The sequence below is a fragment of the Trichogramma pretiosum genome, unplaced genomic scaffold (assembly GCF_000599845.2).
Source record: "Trichogramma pretiosum strain Unisexual culture from Peru unplaced genomic scaffold, Tpre_2.0 scaffold83, whole genome shotgun sequence".
NCBI lineage: Eukaryota > Metazoa > Arthropoda > Insecta > Hymenoptera > Trichogrammatidae > Trichogramma > Trichogramma pretiosum.
In genome coordinates this window covers 40,847-59,372 of record NW_019641663.1, presented here as the reverse complement: position 1 = coordinate 59,372, position 18,526 = coordinate 40,847, and the positions used below count along the sequence as shown (strand labels likewise).

General features: G+C 38.7%; 1 protein-coding gene across 1 annotated transcript; it reads left to right on the top strand.

Annotated features, from left to right (window-relative positions):
- Positions 1-2,210: 2,210 nt before the first annotated feature.
- On the top strand, positions 2,211-3,119 carry LOC106651133. The gene has a single exon (XM_023460233.1). It carries the CDS (start codon positions 2,211-2,213, stop codon positions 3,117-3,119), a length of 909 nt encoding a protein of 302 aa, XP_023316001.1.
- Positions 3,120-18,526: the final 15,407 nt, after the last annotated feature.

The following is an 18,526-nucleotide window of genomic DNA, read 5'->3' as shown; positions in this document are numbered from 1 at the left end:
AATCTAAGATGCAAGAGATGCAAGGACAAATTGCATCTCGAAGATACAATAAAGGAAATACGTTCTGGGCTGGCAAGCGTTTTTGTCATAATCTGTTCCAAGTGTGAGTTCGAAAATACGGTTCCAACAAGCCCATTGCAGAAGAACCAAAAAGCAATTTGTACTCAAGATGTGAATGTTGCTGCAGTATTAGGTAATTTTATTATAACCTCTTTACTGAATACTTTTTCTTGACTAAAAAAATTTTTTTTTCTAAACAATTATTCAAAGTGGAGTAAAAGAATCACATTATTACATTATTAACAAAATTTACTTAGTTTGTTAAATTTATTTAGTTTTTGACGTAGGTTTCAGTATATACTGAACAATCATCTCCTAGTTTTTGAAAAGATTTAATCGATGCATTTTTTTACAATTTAAGAATCACATTATTTACAAAATTTCATTGATTGTCACAGGTACCATTCATTCTGGAATTGGACACACTAAGCTCTCTAAATTGTTGGCTTGCCTGAACGTTCCTGCCATGAGCGACCGTATTTTCAAAATATGTGAAGAACAGGTTGGACAAGCCATTGAAAAAACTGCACATGAAAGCTGTATTCTAGCTGCAGAAGAAGAGAGACAATTGCTTATTGAAAATGTTGAGAAGATTTGTGAATATTTGTAAGATCAAGTTTTAGATAAAAGATATTTTTTTTATTGCTTAAATTATAAATTGTATATAAATGAAGTATGAAGCACAGTACTAAATAAGAAAGTTATAAATGCTAAATAGAATGATGGAACTAGTGCTTGATTTAAAATGTGCTTCACCACCAATTCAATTGTATATAATTATGCTAAATCAATTCAGTGATTTGTGTATTCATAATTTAAGAAATTAAATGAATCTTCATTCTTCAATTTATAATATTCACCCAATAATTTTGAATAAATCTTAATAAAACAACAACATTCACAATACATTATTGTATAATTGATTTATTCGTTGAAGAATAGAATTGAATTTTTTTGTTTTTAATAATTCTATGCAGGCCTGAAGAGATTGCAGCTGATGTTTATGGCAACCTTCGAATGCTTCGTTCTTCCACAGAAAATTCTACTTCATCAACAGATTGCAACAATAACTCCAATGCTTTTAATGAAGCTGTTGGAAATATTATAAACATTATCGTTTCATTCGACATGGGATGGAGTAAGCGAGGAAACGGCCGTAGCTATGATAGCCTGAATGGATATGCGACAATAATTGGTTATCTCAGTGGCAAAATAATTGATTTCAAGACCTACAACAGAACGTGCTATTCATGTGACAAGGGCCATGATCAATCTGATCACAATTGTAGAAAAAACTACGTGGGTAGCGCTAAATCAATGGAAGCCGCAGCTGGAGATCATATGATCAATAATAGGAATATTTTGAAAGAAGTTGGCTTGAATGCAAGAGTAGTTATTGGAGATGAAGACAGCTCCAGCATTGCCAAAATACGTAAAAATAATAACAAGACTATTTATAAACTGGTTGATACAAACCACAGAGTAAAAAATCATTCCAAAGAATTGTATGAACTTGCTAAAACTCACAAAGAATTAAACAGGAAAGGAGTGATTAAACATTTGAAGAAATGTCTTTCCTACGCTGTTAGTCAGAACAGAGGTCAAACTGCAAAGCTGGCAAAGATAATATTAAGCATCCCTGATCATGTGTTTGGCCAACACGAAAATTGCGGCGAATGGTGCAAAAAAGACAGTAAAAAGCATACTATTGAGTTGAAAAGCGAAGAATTATATAACGCTTTAAAATCTTTCTATACAAAGTATTCAATAAATGCATATAAGTTTGCTGTGCCAGCATCAAGTCAGGCTAATGAAAGCGTCAACAACATCATCGCTCAGAAAGCGCCAAAATCGATTTGTTACAGTAGGAGTGCATCAGCAGATTATCGTGTGGCTAATGCAGTTTGCACAAAAAATGATGGCGAAATGAGTTTACTAAGTATTAAAAAAAATTTAGATCTTTCATCAAATTTATATACATCAAAATATGTATCAGAGACTGATAATAAAAGATACGCTCGAGCTGCTACAGAGAAGACTCAGGAGTACAAAACTCGCAGAATTGAATTGACACGAAACCGAGAGAACTTACGAAAACTACAAGAAAAAAATCCGAAGGAATAACATATGCTTCCAACTGTGCAATGGACATGCCTCAGCCTTTTCAAGAACCTCAGGAATCGACTCCTTCATGTAATCCTAAAAATATTATTGAATCAAATTTTGTTGTTGTTTACTTTGATATAGAAACAACTTCATTAGCATTAACAGCTGGTATTCTACAGATTGCAGCAAAGTCTCATGACCTTGAATTCAGCGTCTATTTAAATCCAACTCAAGCTATCTCACCAGATGCATCAAAGATTACAGGCTTGACAATTGTTGGAGATGATTTATATTTACACAATACACGACTCGATAACACACTTGATTTGTATGATGCTTTCATTGCCTTCGCAGAATTTCTTTATAAAATGGAAAAACCTGTACTACTCGTTGCTCACAATGCTACATTTGATACCCAGAGAATACTAAGAGCTATCATTGAAAATAGTTTGAGCTCTTACTTTGATATGATAATTGGATTCGTCGATACCATTCCTATTTTAAAAAAATCTTTTCCTGAAAGAAAAGGTCCCAAAGCATTCAAGTTGGCTAGCTTAGCAAACGATTTATTAGGAACAAATACAGAGGATGGTTTCCATGAAGCTCTGTTCGACGTTGTTATATTAGAAAAGTTAGTTTTGCATATTAATAAACAAGATGAACTTATAAAGTATTTGAAACCATATGACAAATGTTATCGAAAGCAATCAGAATATGATTTCATTCAAAATAATATGAAATATCTAGAAAGTCTAAGACAAGTTGTTTCAAGAGAATTACAAGTAAGAATGGTACGAGCTGGTTTCTCGCGCAGTTTTTTACTAAAAAAATTAAAAGAAGAAGGAGAAAAATATGTATTAGATCTGTTATCAGAAAAAATGGCAGATGGCAAACCAAAAATTACCAAAAATAACAAGGCTTTAACCAAAATAATGAATGATTTAAAAAAGTAAATTATTGTTCCAAAATAGTTTTTAATAGTTTTAACGCTTTTAAATAATTTTACGTGTTTCATGAATTAGCTTAGATATAGTAACATGTTCTATGATGTTCAAACTAAATATATAATATTCATAGTTTAGTTATAGTAACATGTTCTGTGATGTTCAAACTGAAAATATAATATTCATAATGAAAAAACATTACATAAGACTGTGTATGAAACGCGTTTGTATAAAATAGTTTTGTAACACAGACATTTTATGTAATTTTCAAAACTACAGCTGTTATATTACTAATTAAAACAGATTGTTTAATTTAATGAGTTAATAAAAATGTTTTATGAACCTTTCAAATGAAAAATGTGTACATTGTTTTATTCCATGTTTTATTTTGAAAAATGTGTACATTGTTTTATTTCATTGTTAAAATGAAAAATATTACATAATTTCAATGCTTTTCTTATAATTATTAAGAGAGAATATTAAACAATTAAAATATGGAATATTAATTAACATATCAGACGTCAACTTTCAACACACTGCTAGTAGGAGCATAGTGATTGCAGTCGTTCAAATTGTTGCGCGCATATTCTTAGCGGGCGACGCGTTGCGACGTTGCCAAGTGTAATCTCGTTCTCTCTCGCCGAGCTTAGCTAGCTTAAAATGACCATAAAATTGACAACTTTCAATCAACTTTTCTCAAAAACTGTATGGTTAAACTTTTTCAGTTTTAGACGTAGGTTTCAGTACATACTGATCAATCATCTTCTAGTTTTTGAAAAGATTTAATCGATGCATTTTTTTACAATCGCGCAAAATAGCGTCTTTTCGACACGTTAGCATAGGGATCCCATGTTAAAGTATCGAACTTTGATTGATTATATTTCGGAAACGGCTTGGTCAAAGTTCTTGAAATTCCTCACACATATGAAAAGCACCGTCAACAATATGTGGTTAAAATTTCAAGACCCTTTATCGATAGTCGTTTTTTTGAGGGAACTACCTTAATTTATCTTTTAAATCTTCAATTTGTTTTAGAGCATCGAATAAAGAGTTCCATCTGGTTATTACGGGTCGGTTGAGACTACACTCAATGTGTTCTCGTAAATCTTCATATTTTTTAGGCGATCGATGGATTTTCCAAATAGCTTCTCATTTTTTCATAACGGCTTTATATTTTTTTTCAATTTTTTTGTTGATTCTTTTTTGTCGATATCGCTTTCATAGTATCAGTTGTCGCAATAAGGTTCAATGTGTGGCTTGCACAGCGAAAATGATTTGGTAGACAATATATGGGCAATATCACGTCAAGTGTCCCCTCTTCAAAAAACTGTTTTCAAAACAGAAATGTACTTCAAAAGAGTACATTGAAAAATGATGATTTACCAAATTTTAGCCCTCCAGGTCTATTTGACTTACAAGGAGACCACCCCAACTCCGGGTCATGGATCTGGCCCAAACTCATAGAGGGTACTTTAGGCACCTAGAAAACATGCCCAGTAGGTTTAGTTTGATCTCATAGGCCCCTGGAAGAAGTATAATGCACATGCTACATTTAAATATTAATTATATGTAAAAAACCCCCTTCTATCATCACTTAATGTCTTCATGCATATGAAATCAAGTTCAAGCTCCCTCAATATACTTGAACTAACTCTCTCTCATGTCCTAAACACATTGAAAAAGATTCACTAATCCAGCTTTAGTTATTAACTGTCAAAATCTGACAAAAGCGATCAAATTAGAGCCAAAACAGGCGCCAATATGCACTTACGTCTACAATATAATTAAAAATATTTGTAAAATACAAACTCTTGTTGTTGATCCTTCTTCACCATCTCTTAACACTCAATTAGAGTAATTTTATTTAATCTTGAGTGATAGTGTGGCTTCATGATGATAGCACACCATATCAACAAGCATTGTCGCTCAAGAATAGAGAAATTGTTTATTACAGTGATTTCTTGGCGCCAATGCTTGTTGATATGGAGTGGTATCATCATGAAGCCACACTATCACTCAAGATTAAATAAAATTACTCTAATTGAGTGTCAAATTTTACAAATTTTTTTAATTATATTGTAGACGCAAGTGCATATTGGCGCCTGTTTTGGCTCTAATTTGATCGCTTTTGTCAGATTTTGACAGTTAATAACTAACTTTTTCAATGTGTTCAGGACATGAAAGAGAGTTAGTTCAAGTATATTGAGGGAGCTTGAACTTGATTTCATATGCATGAAGACATTAAGTAATGATAGAAGGGGGTTTTTTTACATATAATTAATTTTTAAATGTAGCATGTGCATTATACTTCTTCCAGGGGCCTATGAGATCAAACTAAACCTACTGGGCATGTTTTCTAGGTGCCTAAAGTACCCTCTATGAGTTTGGGCCAGATCCATGACCCGGAGTTGGGGTGGTCTCCTTGTTAGATCTTTAGCGTCTCAAAGTCAAAAATAAAAAAAGTAAATATTTTCATATAAGCTTATGGTTGCCCTGGAAAAATTATTGGAAATAGGTTTTTGATGTATTTTTTTGTCAGGATTTCAAAAATGTAAGCTAAGATACTGAAAAACTACAAGAAACTCATAAAAATTAAAAAAAAAGGGTATTTAGCAAAAAATAAGTATGTTCGTATCCATCGATTTGGCTAATATCCAAGTGTAGTAGTCGATCAAGCGATCAAGCTGTCTATTATTCGATTAGATTAATCGGACCCGGTCGGGTGCGATTCTGGTCAATCACAACTATATATTAGACTGTCCGTTATTTCCCGAATTGATCCAATCTTCGCTCTCACCCCTTGAAAGCTCATCATTTGGCTCACAATGAAAGAAAATCACTGTCCGACCGCGATTTATTAACTCTAGATAGTGCCACACGCGTCAGCTTTTTTCCCATTTAAATAACATGGGGAAATTTAGAAAAAATGTAAATTGAAGTTTTAAACCACTTAAAATCGCTAAACCTTGGGATTAGTACCAGTTTTCACTTACTGGTACACCCATAATGAGTAACCAATACTTACAGGAACCCTCCGAAAAGAATTTTGAATTGTGCACACACAATATACTCAAAAAATGATGAAAACCAGCATATAAGCGTTGTTTTTCGATATTTTAAAACAAAACTGAGCGTAGACGATTATCTTAGATATGTTAACGTCAAAGGAGAGATCAAGACCTTCAATTTGAGGGTAATAAAACCTATCTACGTTCATTAGAAATAAAGTTACAGGCGTTTGAAGTTTCATTGAAAAATCAGGTATCGAATCTCGTCCGGCCGCCCATACGCGCGACTCGCGACTCGCTGTTATCGCAACTCGTACAAATGACAATGTAATTAAACTAGAAAAATAATCAAAAATATTGTTTTTATGCGTTCTTTTCTCATCTTTCACGTGGTGTAGTCAGATTTTTCGATGATTTACACGTTCACTAGGAAAAATAGGAAATAAATGTTCAAGTCCATTTTTTCGTACGAAAATGAAAATTATCAAAAAATCCGACTACACCACGTGAAAGCTGAGAAAAAAACGCATAAAAACCATATTTTTGATGATTTTTCTAGTTTAATTACATTGTCATTTGTAAGAGTTGCGATTTCAGCGAGTTGCGAGTCGCGCGTTTGGGCGGCCGGACGAGATTCGATACCTGATTTTTCAATGAAACTTCAAACGCCTGTAACTTTATTTCTAATGAACGTAGATAGGTTTTATTACCCTTAAATTGAAGGTCTTTATCTCTACTTTGACGTTAACATATCTAACATAATCGTCTACGCTCAGTTTTGTTGTAAAATATCGAAAAACAACGCTTATATGCTGTTTTTCATCATTTTTTGAGTATATCGTGTGTGCACAATTCAAAATTCTTTTCGGAGGGTTCCCGTAAGTATTGGTTACTCATTATGGGTGTACCAGGAAGTGAAAACTGGTTCTTATCTCAAGGTTTAGCGATTTTATGTGGTTTAAAACTTCAATTTTCATTTTTCTAAATTTCTCCATGTTATTTAAATGGGAAAAAAGCTGACGCGTGTGGCACTATCTAGAGTTAATTAATCGCGGTCGGACAGTGATTTTCTTTCATTGTGAGCCAAATGATGAACTTTCAAGGGGTGAGAGCGAGGATTGGAGCAATTCGGGAAAAAACGGACAGTCTACTATATATACTCTCTCAGCGGATCGAACCGTGATTTTTACGTTACGCGTTCTTGTAATTAAGCAACTTGGTTATCCCGTGGACGCTGCAGCTTTGGTCTGGCCCGAATAGTAGTGGATCCACAGCAGAAGGTGGTGGTGGAGGGTGGAGTGTTTACACTCCTCCTGGCGGTGAGCGAGGACGAGCGGTTAGTCTGCCTGGCCTGCCCTGCGTGCCGTGGATACTCCGGTAATTCGAAGATGGAAAATCTTCTACGGCATCACAAGGAATGCCATGCTGATGCTGCGGTCGTCTTTCAGTGCTGGGGATGCGGTTATACCGCACCCCCTGATAAGCGTTACCCCTCGTAGAGAGGTAACGAAGCACTGTGGCGACTGCCTGCCGGAGTTCCATGGCGTGCGTGCGGGTCTGGCGAACGCTGCTCGACGAGCTGGGATTCGTGGGGAGCTTTGGGGTGATCTATCGCTGGCTGAGCGACATAACAACGGTCGCAGGGCTGCTGCTGAGCGTGCTCGCACGCTATCTCCAGCACCAGCCCAGAGCGGAGTAGTTAGCCTTGTGCCAGACCGTGACGCGGTCGCGTCGCCGCGGCGCGGGGTTGTATCTCCGCCAGCGTACGGGGGCTGGCCCCCAGTGCAATAGCCGGTGATGGTGAGTCCCCGGAGCTTACTAGCATTTCCTAGCTCTTCCTCGGGAACGGGCAGGGAGCCCGATCCACCGCCTTCCCCCCCTTCCCCTGATGCCCCTATACCCGACCCGACTTGTCCCGCCCGGCTGCTCTCAGCGGCCGAGGACCCTGTCAGTCAACCAGCGGTGAGGCGGCGAGCGAATCCGGAGGGTGCCCGGCGACCGAATCCTGAGCGTAATGTGCTGAGCATAATGCGTTGGTCGCTGAGTTGCGCGCCATTACTTCCTCAGACTAGCTCGAAGAGGGCATGGGTCGGGTCAATACCTTTTTGGCCCGGCTCACCTGGAGACGCGAGCCAGCCCCGCGCAGTCAGCGTAATGTCCCCCCGAGACCGGTTGATCGGACTACTGAAGCCAAGAGGCTCCAGCGGCTCTATTGTCTTAATAAGAAGAGGGCAGCCCAGAAGATCCTCGCAGGTCCCAATCGGACCTGCGAAGTAAATATAGCAAACACAGAACGATTCTTTACGAATCTGGCTGCCCATAGAGTCGGTGTAGAAGAATGGCCGAACGTGTTCGATTGACCTGGTCCAGCCCCGGAAAGCACTGAACATCTGTGCAGGCCCATTGAGATCGGTGAAGTGCACGCGTGCCTCGGAAGACGGGCGAATTCTTCGCCCCGTCCAGACAGGGTTACGTACGCCGATCTCAAGAGGGCCGATCTGGAGTCCAGTGTGCTGGCTGCGTTGTTTGACGCGGTTTGGCGCACGGAAGGGGTCCCCTCTTGTTGGAGTGAGTTGAACACCATACTCCTCTACAAGAAGGGTGACCCGGGCGACATTGGCAATTGGGGTCTGATAACCCTAGCGGATACGGTGCCGAAGCTATTCGCAGCGGTTTTGGCGGACAGGGTCAAGGAATGGGCCGTGACCAATGATGTTTACAGCAAATCCCAAAAGGTCTTTCTGCAGTCACGGAGAGGACTCAGAGGCAGGCCACTAACACCAACATGGCTGCCTACCTCTCCAGTGACCCTGGGATGCCTCGCTCCAGCACTCGGACTTCGTTCTGGGTGCAGGTACGCGCTTCAGTCACAAGACTTAGGAAAAAGCTTGGACTGAAGTGGAGATGGTGCTCCGACCAGGAGACGTTTCACCTGTACTGTGGGGACGGTGCAGAGTTCTCTGTCTCGCTGGGCCAAAAACATCAGGCCGCGGCAATGCTGCGGAAGTTCCTGTTATCCCCACTAACGCCGAGACCCCTGCGTGCGTCCCCACTCAAACGTCATGTACTGCTGCACTCGTCCCCACCTCGCGGCATCAGCCAATTAGCGCGCACTCGCTTCCTATATAATCGAGGCGCCTGGCCATGCATAGAGAAGTCATCTCTCAGCAGCCAGCTAGAGCACATCAACTCTCGTCTTCGCGTTCGTGTCGACGAGCACTCGAGAGTTTTGACCTAAGGCCACTTTTCAATAGTGAACTTGGTTAAACTACAAAATACTCGCCTCATTATTTCAACACCTTTCCCCACATTTTGATTTTTCAAACTTCCGACTCGGCTGCCAGGTGGCGCGTCATCCTTGAAAAGTCGTGCCTGCAAGAGGAAAGGTCGAGTTCAGAGTACTAGTATAAGTGCCTTTCAACTCAATTCAATCAGCTTTTGACTGTTCGACTTGTTACAAGTGGGAATAGAAAAGTGATTAGACTTTTGTCTTTTGACTTTTGACTGTTCGCTTTACAAGTTGGACAGAAAAGTGATCGGCATTTGTGTTACTCCACTCTCACGAGTCATGTGACAGCCAAGCAGCCGACGATGTCATCGTCCATCCGACCATCCCTTCCATGACGGTCAACATCGGTCATAGCTGGTCACCACTGGTCACAGCCAGTCCTTCTGCACAAATCAACAGGCTGCATGAAAACTAGTCCTTCTCAGGACTAAACGTGGAGTTTGCAAAACTTGTAAACTAAGAGGCAACAAATAACATCGACCCTCCTCAGGGTCACTCGTCATAAATCAGTCGGGTGACGGTCAAACGTATTTCTACTCATTGAGTAAACGTGTACGATGTCGGTGAAACTTCGAAGAAACTCGCAGACTCGCTCAAAATCGTCCCCTCCACAACCCGTTCTACAACATGCCTGGTTGAGCACTATGCGGGATCACTGCTTGCCAAAAAAGACCACGGCAAAAGTTTCGAGGTCCTCCGGAAGTCCAAAGTGTCTAATCACTTTCTCCGGAGTGGCACGAATACCCGCTTCTGCGACTGGCGCTTTATCCATCGCGCTAGACTCAATGTCCTACCTGTCAATTCATCCTTGCGTTGGCTGACGGGGGCGGACAAGAGATGTCGCAGATGCGGGGCTCGATCCGAAACGCTCCCGCATGTTCTTAACCATTGCACTGTACACTCAGCGGCAAGACAGAGACGGCACAATAACGTCCAGGATCGGCTTGTGAAGGCATGTGCTCGCAACCCCTGCCCGATCCACGTGAACCACTCCGTTCAGGGAGTCCACGGCACGCTGGCGACTTTAAGACCTGATATCGTCCTTAGGGACGAGAACCATCGCCGCATCCACATCGTCGATGTATGTATCCCCTTCGAGAATCGGTTAGTGGCTTTTACTGAGGCCCATGAGGAAAAGCGTACAAAGTACGCCGCCCTAGCTGAACAGCTCCGGGGCCAGGGATACACGGTCGATGTGGATGCCTTTGTCGTGGGCGCCTTGGGCGGATGGGACGGTCGCAATGAGGCTGTCCTGAATCGTCTCGGAGTAAGCAGTCACTATGCTGCGATGATGAGACGATTCATGGTGAGCGATACGATCCGGCGGGGGCGTGATATATATGTAGAACATCTGTCGGGGGAACGGCAGTATAGACAGGCCCAGTGATGGCTAATTTCTGTTATTATTGTGTTGTCCTGTCCAATGTCTAGCAAATTGTTTTATTAGTCTGTGTTGTGGTGTCCGTTGCCAATTCTAGTCAGACCTAGTCATCGTGGTGTCTTATGATGTCCTGTGTGCATGTAATTTAATGTATATAGGTAAATGTTCACATTTTTTATATTTTTTTTTATTTATGCCCGTGTTTGTCCATCTATGTTTTGCAGTAACGGAGGTCGACAGATCAAAATAATCATGTCCTATTGGAGAGCATGAGGGCATTAGATTCGTTTTATGAATCAAGTCTTTTTTAAAATCAGCCAACCCTCTTTGTTAGGCAATTATACAACTTGTGATGAAATTTCAATGTCGGCAGACACACCATGCCAGAGATATTGAGAAAAGCGAACTTTGTTTGAATTATTGGGTATTTTATCAGGTTCTCGCATCTCAGGACATTGCATAGAACAGAAAACTAGTCTATTCAAGTTCAACTACACTGAACGTATCAAAACTTGTAGCTTTTTATTTTCTGACATATATTTCTGAAATATTAACTCTCAAGCTCTGTTGGATTACTGTTGAAGTAGTTAAACCAGACCAAAATACGCCATTATTAGCAGTATAGTTTTTGTTCAATTTATTATTGTATTTCTACTATCTCTACAGCTAAGCGACAAAGCTTGAGAATTGATATTTCAGTAATTTATGTCAAAAGATAAAAAACTACAAGTGACAATACTTAATATAATATTATTTTTCAGTAGACAAGCTTTGCTTCCTAATCAATGTCCTGATACACGTATCAGACTTTGATTCTAATAAATTCGCTTGATGAGTGCATACATATCAAGTAATTATTTTAAAATATTACCTCTTACACCTCACTATCTCTGGCTGACTCTTGATCGAAGTTTCAGTTTATGTTGGCCAATTGGTTGAAAATTAACGCCAAGTCCTTTGATGCCAACTAATTATACACAAAAACTCAAACAATAATACAATCTCTTTATGCACAAGACATGTTTGTATTATCACACTTGTATCATCACAACTGTGACATTATTATCAATGTAAACACAACACATATTTTGCTGAAACAAATACAAACGTGGGAGAAGAAAACCTGGAACAAGACACAAAGTATCAATTTTTCTTGTAAAACATTAGAGTTGTAATATACTTTAAAAATAACCCCAAACTTATCTGACAACATTTTCTGCAGTTTTTGACGACTACATTGATGAACTGGGTTTAAAAACTTGCTGGACACAAACTTAATTCTATGGTGAAGTGGCAAGCAAAGTTTGACACGTACAACTGCACTTTAACCATGTTTTTCAATAAATTGAAAAAAACGTGTTTATTTACAACTGCTCTGCTGTAACTGCTGGCTCTGTATTGATGTTCTCTGTTCATTGTCGCGAACAACAGGTGGCGCCACTAAGCAGCGATGCATAAAATTTCTTTCTTTTATTTGAAAATCGATAATAATTTAATCATACTCGTGATTGATCAATTTTTATGCAATTATAAAATAAATTAATACAAAATGTTTTTTCAAACTCAAACTTTTATCTATGAGCACATAATCTACGACTTTTTAATTACATTTTTTAAAATGTTTATTCGAGTTTTAAAGTGTTTTAGCCCAACGGATGCATTTGAATGCAGTTTAAATTTGAATTTGTTGAGTTTTGCTATTCTGTGTTTCCCTTTGTTAATGCATAATAGCATAAGCTGTTCACAGTTTATCGAAAATAATCGTGTGTTTTATAATGGTGTTTGCTAAAAAAAATCGTTCGGGCTACCGGGACAAACTTCCTTCCATTCATATTATAAATCACTTGCGACGGACGGCTGACCCCGGGGTGGGAGAAAGCAGCAAATCACCTGCCGTCGAATAAATTTCTATAGGACCGCCTTACCTGGTCGAGTACTCCCAGAGGGGATATTGGGCCCGTCGTCAGTGCGAGCTTGCTGTAGACTCGCTGGCTTACCGTTGACCTCCTGTGGCTGATGCTGAAATCCGCGAAAAAGAACGGTCGCGAAATAACTAGGCTATGGTGTCGATTAAATGTACTTCTTTATTTAATCCAAGGCCCAACTGGCCGAAAAACCACTTCAAATTGCCCAACGGGCGATATCTTACAATAATACGCGACGAGGCACAAGTTCGACTCGACTTTACTTTCGACTTTGCCCACCAGGGGCGCGCTCGGCGCTCGCGTCTACCGTATCTCGTGATACGAGCTTAATCGGCCGAGCCAATATGGCCGCTGCGCGCGCGATTTATGCGACGATGTCGAGTGCACGTGTACCGACGCGACGTGGCACTCGCACCGTGGTCTCGATGATGCGTTTGATACTGTGTCGCGGGCGATCCGCTCTGATGTTACCGGCACGGATTTTCGCGTACTCACGCACACCAATACAATGCTGGCTGCGTATCGCCGCTGCGATACTCGCCAGCCGAGCTCGAACACACACGCAATCACACGCTCACGACCCGGCAGTCGCTTCGACCAATGACTCGCAAATAATCTTAAAAACTAACCCCAATTCTTCGGCGCCTCGGCGTTGGATCGGCTCCTTTCCTTGCTGGCGTTCAGCCCTCGTCCGGGCGTCGACGGTCACGTGCGACGGAGCTGTGCGTCCTTACGCCCACGTCTGGGCAACGATGTTCGACGGCGTACACACGTGCACACTCACTTGCACGAGCCCGACTGGGCGACACTCACACGGGTGCACTGGCTTGCACGGGCCCGGCTGGGCAAGATGTTCCTTACTGCCTCGCGAGCACACACACAAACTAGCCCTCCTGGGCGAACTCACGCACGTATCTTTGCGTCGGCTTTTTTTGTGTGTCGCCTTCCACGAGCACAATCCGCGGTGGCTTTTCTTTAACTTTACGGCTCTCGCACTTGACTTCGCGATAACCTCCAAACTTTTTGATGGCTGCCGTAACTCACGTGTCTTCGTGTTGCTTGCTCGACCTATTCTGCCGCGATCTATTGCGCGTCGGCGCGTCTGCTCACGCGCAGCAGTCCGTCTCTCTCGCACACGTACGCCGCCGCACGTGCCGAAACGTCGTTGCTTGCTGCTGCCGCTGCTGCTGTTCTTCTCAACCTGTAAGTCGCGAAAACATACACGCACACACACATGCTCGCGCGACTTATGCTAAAATACACGGCGCGACGCTTATATGCCTTGTGCCCCGTCACACACTACAATCGCATTCATTCGCAATCATATTTATGTAATTCGTGTCGGAAACGTTGTGATGAAGAAATCAAAAATCGCGCCGTTGTGATTGAATCCATTTCATCTCCTCGTTCAAAAAGACAAAAACTTATAGGTAAGTTGAGTATTCGATTACTAAATTATCATTTTCCTGCAGTTTTAATGTATAGTTGACTTTATTGCAATGAATTCGAGCTAATATTTGACCAAATATTCGTTTTTTTTTTAACAAAGACGAAACCCTTTCTAGTTATTTTCTCTCCGTATACTTTGATATATGAAATAACTTAAAAATTTCCGTTAGATTTAGATAATAGGAGAAATTCTGAAGAGTTTGAAGGAAAAATACAACAATCCTTCGTGCACATATGAAAATAAAATTCAAATTCTGAGTCTTCTATCGTATAGATTTTGTAATGCACGAATTCAAGCATAATTTGGAGTTTCGCGTCGATTGGTGCGAAATATGAGAACAGCGAGGCAAACTACTGGAGTTTCTTCAAAAATTAAAGCAAAAAAAGGTAACGTATTTTTCATTCTCAAGCAATATTTTTTTATAATAATTTATACCATGCACAGGTAAAAAGTTGACAGGCAGCACTGTGAAACTCGTTAAATAATTCTATCTTTGTAATGACATATCCGCAACGATGCCAGGCACGAAAGATACAATAAAAATAAAAAATCCCGATGGGTTGAAAAAAAAAGTTCAAAAACATTTATTACGATGGAACATCTACGAGGCACATGAACGTTTTAAATTGCTTAATCCAGATGTGAAAATCGGATTAACCAAATTTACCGAACTTCGCCCGAAAAACGTTCTCAAGACGAAAGATGTTGGGATTCATGCTGTGAGCGTATTGTACCTAATTATGTAAACCTCAGTACACTGTACTTTCTCACTGGGCCATAAGGGGTTCTACCCCACCGTCCGATCAAATAAACTTTCAATTCAATTCAATTATGTCCAATACATTAGAATACGAGACTGCTGTTATTAGGTATACAATTTATTATTATGAATCACGTACATTTTTAATATTTAAATTTATTTGTTTTTTTAATACGATTCAATTTCTCTAGCCACAAAAATTGAAAAATACATAGGAAGATTCAGGTAATGTGTTGCAAAATATTTAAGATTGTTTTCAGATTATTGCATGTGCTAAAAATACAAATGAATGTATTTTCGGAACATGGAAAAATTGTCCAGGGGTCGAGAAACTGCGATGTATTGTTCATGAATGTTTGAGCAAAAAAAAAATGGAAAAAATTTCATACTATCAGTGGGTCAGTAATCTTCGGTGTACAATTGAAAGTTTTGAAACCAATGCGGCTGATTTTGCAATTCTTTTAGCTAATAGTATTTTTCATTTGCTTTCTCATCATACTATAGCTGAGAAGCAAAATAATTATTATGATCACATTAAAAATAATTTAGGTGATGCAGAATACTTAATTACCGTAGATTTCGCAGAAAATTATGCATTCATCGTGCAAAATGCTGCTCCTGCATTCTATTGGAACAATGACCAGGTTACTTTATATAACGTTGTGATTTATTATCGATCATCTGATTCAAAAATAAAACATTGTAGCCTGGTCGTTGTCTCAGACTGTTTAACTTACGATGCGACCTCAGTTTTTATGTTTCATGCTGAAATTATCAATTTTATTAAGAGTAATTTTTAAAAAACAAATAACATTTTTTATTTTTCGGACGGTGCTCCACAACGATATCAAAATTTAAAAAATTTTGTAAATTCATGCCACCATAAAAAAGATTATTCAATAGATGCTGAATGGCATTTTTATCTAATTGGCCATGATAAAGGTCCATGTGATGCGCTTGGAGCAGTTGTAAAACAAGCTGCTCAACGAGCAAGTTTACAGCGGGAAACTGAGCCTCTCGCTAATGTTTCTGATTTGTACAAATTCTTGAGCGAAACGAACCGATTACCAAACGTCAATTTTATATTTTGTGAGAAAGAAATGTACGTTGAGACCACTGAAAAATTGTGAGACCGATACACGAGTAAGTTTCGAGGAAAAATATTTAAAAAAATCATTCATTTGTACCAAAAAATAATTTCCTGGAGGTAAAAAGATTTGCTGGCAGTAATAATTATGAAAGCTTTTCTCTCGAAAAATTGTAATAATTAAATTGTGTTTTTTTCCTAAAATGTAGTGACCATAAAGTTATTTTTTCATAAATAAAAGTTTGACCTGAATGTGACTTAAAATACAACAAGTTTTTCATATTTGCAGAAAAAAAATTTTTTTGATCATTCCACTTGACAGAGAATCGGCCATATGCATTATCTTTGATGAGGCGAGGTGATTGGAGAGTATGTTCCATGAAGGGGTGAAAGTTAGTATCTTGGTGAGTGAGGGTGGAATAATATGAAAAATATGTTTATTTGAATGGGCTTCGAGCCGATTAAAATTTCTTGAAAGATTATCTATGTATGTATTTATAAGTTCAATTGAAATATGTGAGCGTAGATCTTGAGATTCTTGACTTAAAGAGTCGACAGCACATCATGAAGCCGTCGTAGGCAGTGAAACAGATTCGGACGAGGGCGAACTCTGTTGCAAACCGGCGGTAAAGGCATTCAGATCAGTCTCGCTTCTTACGGCGGTTAGTTCCTTGCTGCCGGCGCGCCACATGTAAATGCTTGACAAGCAGCTTTTACATTCCCATTAACAATCAACAACTTTAAAAAAGTGCCATCTAAATATGGCGTTTTTTAACAATATGATAACATCTCTTCCACATTGGGAAACGGTTTATAAACATTTTTCTTCACTGGTAGAGAAGATTCAGCAACAAAAATTTCCTCTGATTCTATATAAATTATATTAACAAGGAGACCTTCTCACCTCCGGGCCATGGATTTGGCCTAAACTTTTTCTGGTGATTCAGAACAGTAAGAAAACATGCCCTGTTATGTTAGGTTGTGTAAATATGCCCTAGAAGCCTTAGGTGAAAAATAAACGTTAAAATAATAAAAATAAGCATATTAAGAGCAATAAATATTCATTTCCTATCCTTAAACTATTTTGGTTACTTATTTTAGACATCTAGATCTTGAAAACATTACATTCCATTTTTAAGAAGTTGTTGGATCTTACTCTTGACCCAAAAATTACAATATTGACCAAAGGCATGGCATGAGATCATGGAAAATAGTGGCCTTATGTGCAAATATTATTCGCCTCATCACATCATTGATAAAATTCAACCCTGCGTAGGTACTTGGAGTGTTAAATTAGTCAGTGAAAAGTGTTTTGAGAAGAACTTTGCGGATCTCCAGTGCTTGTATTAAAATAATAATTATTTGAAGCGTTTAAGGCCATAAGTATTGAAATTAAACGCTTTATCATGTCATAATTTAAGAACTAGCGTCATTCCTCGCTCGCTAACGCTCGCTCAGTTTTAGATTTTTTCAAAGAAATTGTAAGGAATGATGGAGGAATAAGAATATTATAAGGCATATTTATGAGATATTTATATTTTAATTAAAATTATTGTAAGAAATAGTATCATCATAATGATCATTATTGTCGTTTAAATTATAATCTGTCTTATTTCTGTTAAATTGTTTGAATCGATATATTATAATATAAATAAGTCTTATAATTAGGGTGAAGGAAGAACCAAGAAATACTTCAATTTTTCTGGAGCATAATAATAATAATTTATAATTATACATATTTGTACAAAAGTAATAATTGTAGTTAACTAGTAAAAAATGTAAAGTTAATTCAAAATTTATCAAGGCGATTCCTTGGCTACAATTTTTACCGACCAATCACAGAAAATGCATATTTTTGTAACTTTATTATCAGACTGATTTTCGAAAAACGGCTCTGTGGAGCTCTCCGTATTGTTGTTGTGAACAACTGTGACAAATTTCAGCTAATTTCATCGGGTAGTTTTTCCGGAAAACAGGATCAAAATTTTTTATCCTGCAAACAGTAATCAAAAATTTCGATCCTGTTTTCCAGAAGAACTACCCGATGAAATTGGCTAAAATTTGGTGCACTTATTCACAACTACAATACGAAGGGTCCCACAGAGCTGTTTTTTAAAAATCAGTCTAGGAAAAAAGTTGTTTCAATTTACATTTTTAATGCTCAGTCGGACAAAATTGGGACTTCGGCATCACCTTAAAAAAATTTTAACGAATCATTTAATATTGCATAGATGCAGTACAAACTTCTACTTTATAATTTGCGTTTATACAAGAAGAATATGAAAATAAAATTGTATAATAGGATAAATTTATGAATCAATCTCTAATTTACTTCCTGCATTTACGCTGATCGAAACATTCCCTTGATAGTAAATGACAGAGCCATTGATAATTGTAGTTGTATCATTGTTCTTGAATTTTCGGATCTGGGAGTTCCAGAGAGTGACAGTAATCTGAAAAAAAGAAATTTGCTATCAGAAAATTATCGAAAAATTAGTGGGAGATAAATTCTTTAT